We start from the raw sequence: 7,569 nt of genomic DNA, 5'->3' as shown, positions 1-7,569 counted from the left end.
TAAAATTAATATCTCCTAAACCTGCACGGTTTAGAAGATATTCACCCTGCATGCAGCTGCTGACACCAGCGGCACATGCGCTCTGAAGGTCCGGCGTATCTTGACGGACCTTCGGAGCTCCTCACCGGAAAGTGAACTCCCGCGTATGCGGGAGTGACGTCATTGCTGCTCCGGATATCTGTGGCGGGCACTCGGCGGTCGGCGGGCGGTCGGCAACCAGTTACTGGATTTATGCACAAGGATGAAATCCCGAGAGATATGCAGACCTCCAATTTGACCCTCATACCTAAACTGGACAAGGTCCACACATTATGTGGGAACTATAGACCCAAAGCTTTGTTAAATTCCGACCTTATAATATTAACGAAGCTACTTTCCCTTCGCCTTAACAAGGTCCTCCCTTCTTTAATACATAAGGATCAGGTGGGCTTCGTACCTTGGAGATAGGCAGAAGACAATACTAGAAGGGTCATCAATACAATAGATATAGTAAACAGACAAAACCCAGAAGCACTTTTACTCGGCTTAAAAAGCCTTTGTCAGGCTCAGTTGGCCTTTTTATGTTCACAGCCCTTGAGCATTTGGGCTTTCGGGGGCCATTTCTTAGAGCAATTAATCATTTATATGCGGCTCCTTCTGCCTCTATCAAAACCCCGCTGGCTGCTTCTCCCCCCTTTACTATTACAGCACAGCAAGGATATCCGCTCTCTCCATTACTTTTTGCTCTATGCATCGAACCCCATAGCAGCTCAGATTCGTCAGGATTCCAATGTCCGCGTGGTCTTGATCAGGGGACGCGAGTTTAAGATTTCACTATTTGCAGACGACGTCCTCCCTACTTTACCACACCCCCATATAACCCTTCTCAACCTTTATAAGCTGTTAGATGAGTTTGGATCCCTATCTGGTTTTAAGGTTAACCCCTCTAAATCGGAGGCCTTGCCACTCAACATGCCCCCCTCTGAAGTACAATATCTTGCAGGGACCTTTCCTTATACCTGGAAAACCTCTGCTAACAAATATCTTGGGAGTTACATCACGTCCCGATCCTGTGATTGGACACAGCAAATCACATGGTACAAATGGGCTATGATTGGCCCTGTCTGTACCATGTGATGACTGTGACCAATCACCGCTAGCAGCACAATTATATACAATGAATGGCATGAAAGCAAACCATTCATTGTTTACTGTCATGTGATAGGCTGTGATTGGTCACAGCAATCACATGACACTGGCAATGGGCCGGTAGAGTAATCAGTTATCCGTTATGTCCGTTAAATGCAGCGGTAACAGACCGCGCCAAAGAGCGGCCCGCGTTCTCGGGAGGATGATTTACCAAAGGCCAATAGGTTGTTCACCTTCTGAGGGAATTCTCTCTCAGCTTAGTGCAGCTTTTCTCAACCTGTTTACTACAGAGGGACCCTTGAAATAATTTTCAAGTCCCAGGGAACACCAGCTGAAATCAAATAATTGAAGTCTGAGGGAAGAACATTCCTTACATAGTGGTCAGTGGAAAGAATGTCTCTTAAATTGGTGGTCAGTGGAAAGAATGTCCCTTACATTGGTGGTCAGTGGGAAGAATGCCCCTTAAATTGGTGGCAAGTGGGAAGAATGTCCCTTACATTGGTGGTCAGTGGGAAGAATGTCTCCTACATTGGTGGCCAGTGGGAAGAATGTCCCTTAAATTGGTGGCAAGTAGGAAAGAATGTCCCTTACATTGGTGGTCAGTGGGAAGAATGTCTCCTACATTGGTGGCCAGTAGGAAGAATGTCCCTTAAATCGGTGGTCAGTGGGAAAAATGCCCCTTAAATTGGTGGCAAGTGGGAAGAATGTCCCTTAAATCGGTGGTCAGTGGGAAGAATGCCCCTTAAATTGGTGGCAAGTGGGAAGAATGTCCCTTAAATTGGTGGTCAGTGGGTAGAATGCCCCTTAAATTGGTGGCAAGTGGGAAGAATGCTCCCTACATTGATGATCAGTGGAAAGAATGTCTCTTAAATTGGTGGTCAGTGAGAAGAATGTCCCTTAAATTGGTGGTCAGTGGGAAGAATGCTCCTTAAATTGGTGGCAAGTGGAAAGAATGTCTCTTAAATTGGTGGTCATTGGGAAGAATGTCCCTAAATCGGTGGTCAGTGGGAAGAATGTCCCTTAAATTGGTGGTCAGTGGAAAGAATGCTCCTTAAATTGGTGGCAAGTGGGAAGAATGTCCCTTAAATTGGTGGCAAGTGGGAAGAATGTCCCTTAAATTGGTGGTCAGTGGGAAGAATGTTCCTTAAATTGGTGGCAAGTGGAAAGAATGTCTCTTAAATTGGTGGTCAGTGGGAAGAATGTCCCTTACATTGGTGGTCAGTGGGAAGAATGCTCCTTACGTTGATGATCAGTGGAAAGAATGTCTCTTAAATTATTGGTCAGTGGGGAGAATGCTCCACTTACCACAGTGTTCAGAATCCCATCCTTTGGAGGCAATATAAGCTGGAAAGTCAATCTGCCACAGCTTAAGAAACCCCTAGCAACCTCTGAAGGAACCCGAGGGTTCCATGGAACTCTGGTCAAGAATGGCTAACTTAGAGAATGAGGAGAAGCTCTAATGGCATCTTTTATCCAATAATGTGCAAGGAAAAATACTGAAATTTGGGATGTGATGGTCAAACAGAGGTCTGAGGGGTTCGGTCCAAAAGGGCTGACCATCAGTCTCTGAGGTAGCTCAGGGTGTCCATCAGAAAAAAAAAAGAGGAAGGCGGGAGAGCTCTTATGGTGTATTAAGTAGGTTAATTAGCTCAAAAGGTTCATCTGTAGAAATAAAGAAAAATAACTTACATCTGCTGAGGTTGGGGTCACCCTAAATCAGAAGTCGGACTGAAATGCCGGCTTGAATTAGTGCGAGTTCAGCTGAATTTGCACGATTTCAAAACGGTCTCAGTGTGAACCTGGGCAAAAAACCCATTGGTTGTCCAAGCAGAGGCGCCTCTTGTCATATGTCCAAGGATAGGTTGGAGTCATATGGTTAAAGAACATTAACCGCTTGCCGACCGCCGCACGACTATTTACTGCGGCGGTCAGCCCCTCACAGGCAAAGCGACGTAGGTCTACGTCACTAGCCTGTGAGGCTCTAGGGAGCGAGCACTCGCCCCCGAAGGCGCGCTCCCGTCCCCGCTCGGTCACGGACCCCCCCGCGCGTGTGCCCGGCGGACATCGGGTCACTCACGATCGTCCGTTACAGCGGGAGAAAGGCAGTCGGCTAATGTAAACAAAGCCACCTCTCATTCTTCCCTGTGTAAGAATAAAGATCATACGGTTCTGCTATGTAGGACCGTTGATCACTGTTCTTACACATCAAGCCACATCCAATCACAGTTAGAATTACACCCCTAGGGACACACTTAACCCCTCACTCTCAAAAAAAAGTTAACCCCTTCACTGCCAGTGTCATTAGTACAGTAACATTGCATATTTATAGCACTGATTACTGTAGTAATGTCACTGGTAACCCCAAAAGTGTCAAAAATGTGAGTCAAGGGTCCGATCTGTCCGCCGCAATGTCGCAGTCCCGCAAAAAAAATCGCAGATCGCCGCCATTACTCGTTAAAAAAAAAAAACAACAAAAATGACAGAAATCTTTCCCTTAGTTAGTAAACGCAATAACTTTTGTGCAAACCAATCAAAATACGCTTTTTGCGATTTTTTTTTTTTACCAAACATATGTAGCATAAAACAAATTGGCCTAAAATGTTAAAAAAAATGTTGATTTTTACATTTTTTTTGGGGAATTTCATATAAAAAAATGTGAAAAATATTGTTATTTTTGCAAAGTTGTCGCTCTTTTTTTGTTTATAGCGCATGATCAAAAATCGCACAGGTGATCAAATACCACCAAAAGAAAGCTCTGGTTGTGGGAAAAAAAGGACGTTAAATTCGTTTGGGTACAGCGTCGCACGACCGCGCAATTGTCAGTTAAAATCACGCAGTGCCGAATCGCAAAATAGGCCCTGGTCAGGAAGGGGGTAAAATCTTCCGGGGCTTAATTAAAATAGTTTATTTCACCAATAAAGCATTTTTGATGTTCATTAAACCTGGTGACTCCTAACTATCCTTGGACATATTATGACAACGGGTGCCAATCAGACCACCGGTGGTTTTTTTAGACTTTTTCTAACTCAGCTAAAGCAAAAATACTGTACAGTTTTTTTTTTTTATTTTTATTTTTTTGGATGTGGTTGGATAATTTTCCCCAGATTCACTAAGCTCTGGGAAAATTTGCTTGCAAAGTGCAACTTCCCTTGGAAAGTAAATAGCCTTTTCACCTTTTAGTAAATCATCCCTCATGACAATTTCTCAAAGTCAAAGTCCGCCATCTTCCTATACTCAGAGTATACATAGTACATATGCCATCATCTCCAAACAATCAGGACACAGGAGTTGGTGTTTTTTTGGGATTTTTATTAAACATTTTTATAGGCATTTTATAGTCTGTAGTTCAGGCCAAGGACTTCTTCCACTTCTTTTAATTAGATGCAATAGTCTGAAAAGAAAAAAAAATACAATATAAAATAAGTTTCACAATTGTACATGTACATACATGTGTTAAAAATTTTTATAGGAAGACTGAACCGCGCTCATGCAAACTTCAGAAGATTTACCCCCCCCCTTCATGACCAGGCCATTTTTCGCATTACAGCGTTATTTTAACAGACAGTTGCGTGGTCGGGCGACACTGTGCCCAAACAAAATTTATATCCTTTTTTTTCCCCACAAATAGAGCTTTTTTCTTGGTGGTATATGATCACCTTTGCGTTTTTTTTATTTCTTGTGCTATAAACCAAAAAAGACCGACAAATTTAAAAGAAAAACTGTATTTATATAGTTTGTCCTGTCTAAAATGACACTAAAATGATGGTTCTGGTACACAGGATTGCAAAGTTATTCACCAATTAAAGAAATGCTTTTTTTTCCCCCCCAACTTTGCTGTTTTTTTAATGTGATACCTAAAAAGTTAATAAGCAATCGGAATAAAAAAAAAGTTCAAATATTAAGGGTAACAAAAAAAATGCTCTTTTGGTCATACTTCTTATGAGGGTCACTTACCTGTGCTCTCCTGTGGCCCAGAATCAGCAGACAGTCGGCTAACTGACGTCATAGAGCTGCTCCAGTCATTGGATGTATCCCAAAAATAATGTCGGGATCCATCCAGATGCCTTACAGGCAGCTGGCTCAGCCTCTAAAAGTGCTGATGAGAGCCTCAGCCAGCCCCTCCCACCCCCTGCACAGCCCAGTGCTTTAGTGAATGCTGGAGGGGCAGAGCAGACAGCGGTGACTGATAGTCCCCACTGTCTGCTCAGAGCAGACCCGAGAACTGGGCGATTAGTGGTCACATGATCGCTCAGTTGTCGGGCTTAGAGCCAGCGGGGGACAGCTGCAGCATCATATGGATGCTGCAGCAGGGAGGCGAGTATGTATATATATTTTGTTTATTTTCCCACATTTCTTCCAGGGGATAAAGGGAAAAAGGAGTTTAAAAGGGTTGATTAGTGTAAACACTTTGTATCTCTCTATCTTCAGTCTGATCAATGTTTATAAGCAAAGTTACTTTGTATCTCTCTATCTCTTGTCTGATCAATGTTTATAAACAATGTTACTTTGTATCTCTCTATCTCCTGTCTGATCAATGTTTATAAGCAAAGTTACTTTGTAGCTCTCTATCTCTTGTCTGATCAATGTTTATAAACCATGTTACTTTGTATCGCTCTATCTCCTGTCTGATTAATGTTTAGAAACAATGTTACTTTGTATTTTCCTATCTCCTGTCTGATCAATGCTTATAAACAATAATACTTTGTGTCTCTCTATCGCTTGTCTGATCACTATATCTTTTGTCTGAACAATATTTATAAACAATGTTACTTTGTATCTCTCTATCTCCTGTCTGATCAATGTTTATAAGCCATGGTACTTTGTATCTTTCTATCTCCCGTCTGATCAATGTTTGTAAACAATGTTACTTTGTATCTTTCTATCTCTTGTCTGACTAATGTTTAGAAACAATGTTACTTTGTATTTCTCTAACTCCTGTCTGATCAATGTTTATAAACAATGTTACTTTGTATCGCTCTATCTCCTGTCTGATTAATGTTTAGAAGCAAAGCTACTTTGTATCTCTCTATCTCCTGTCGGATCAATGTTTATAAACAATGTTACCTTGTATCTCTCTAATTTCTCTCTGATCAAAGTTTATAAACAATGTTACTTTGTATCTCTCTAATTCCTGTCTGATCAATGTTTGTAAACAATGTTACTTTGTATCTCTCTCTCTCTCCCCAGTCTGATCAATGTGTATAAACTTTGTAACACTATATCTTTTTTCTGAATAATGTTCGGTTTTTTTGACAGCAGCAAATTTTACATCTGCCATGTACAACGCACCTACAGCAACTCCTGGCTGTTATTTTGACAGCCAGGAACTGCATGCAAGTGAAAAAGGGGGAGTGGCAGTGGAGCATAGTGATAGGGCATTCTGCACATGCCATGTGCACATTGTTGAAGTTCTTTTGGCCATATGTTGCACACACAGCATCCACAACTGAAGCTGGCCATACACATTATAATTTTCATCCAATGTGAATCAATTGCAAGCAATCGCCAACAACTGAGCAATCTGCCGCTCATGAGTTCAATCAACTGTGTTTATTTGTGAGGTTGGAACTGAGAAAAAAAATATTGTGCCTCATCGTATTTGATTGAAACCAACATTTTATGCCTTCGACTGATTTGCAGCTCCAGCCAAAACAACAGAACTCAAAGTTTGCTCGCTCTATCAATTTGCGACGTGTATGGCCAGATTCATGATCAATGCAGATTTTTTTAAAAATAACCATGAGAAGTATTATTTTGCCTTATGAATGTATCACACTGTTACATCAGGTGCTCACCGTGCTGATCCAGCCATTGAAGTCAGAGACGCGGGTAAAGACAGAGGGCTTCTTGTAGTAGTTACATCCAAGAGAAGATCCAAAACTGACCACACCATGGACCTCCCAGGCACCCTGTGCATTCTGGCAGTTCAGGGGTCCTCCAGAGTCACCCTGCAAGATACAAGTCTCCTTAAAGGGCGTGTCCATGCATGTCTTTTTTTTTATCAGTAAATATGTAAAATGCATTACATTGCTTTATTTCCTTCAAAAAGTTACTGGTGATTCGCGAAGGAAAGGCCAGCATTGGCAGCCTACTCATTTTTCTTGATGGTTTTCCCTTAAAGCAGAGTTCTAGCTGTACTTTTTTTTTTTTTGTAAACCCTGGAAATATTCTTTTTAACCACTTAAGCCCCGGAAGATTTTACCCCCTTCCTGACCAGGGGGTATTTTGCGATTCGGCACTGCGTGACTTTAACGGACAATTGCGCGTTCGTGCGACGCTGTACCTAAACAAATTTGGCGTCCTTTTTTTCCCACAAACAGAGCTTTCTTTTGGTGTTATTTGATCACCTGTGCAATTTTTTGATCATGCGCTATAAACAAAAAAAGAGCGTAAATTTTGCAAAAATAGCAATATTTTTTCACATTTTTTTATATGAAATTC

At 41.8% G+C, this 7,569-nt stretch overlaps 1 protein-coding gene across 1 annotated transcript in view; it reads right to left on the bottom strand.

Annotated features, from left to right (window-relative positions):
- Positions 1–4,432: 4,432 nt before the first annotated feature.
- Positions 4,433–7,569, bottom strand: part of LOC309569030 (transmembrane protease serine 9-like) — a 44,753-nt gene continuing 41,616 nt past the window's right edge. The window contains exons 14-15 of the mRNA XM_082274791.1: positions 6,924–7,076; positions 4,433–4,519 (exon numbers count right to left, since the gene is read on the bottom strand). Coding sequence (XP_082130917.1) covers positions 4,502–4,519; positions 6,924–7,076 — 171 coding nt within the window. The 3' untranslated portion in view covers positions 4,433–4,501. The remainder of the gene's footprint in view (positions 4,520–6,923; positions 7,077–7,569) is intronic.

The sequence above is a fragment of the Pelophylax lessonae genome (assembly GCF_965119305.1).
Source record: "Pelophylax lessonae genome assembly, chromosome: 12".
In the NCBI taxonomy this organism is placed as follows: Eukaryota; Metazoa; Chordata; class Amphibia; order Anura; family Ranidae; genus Pelophylax; species Pelophylax lessonae.
Note: the sequence above shows the minus strand (reverse complement) of the source record. Positions and strands in the feature narration are given on the sequence as shown.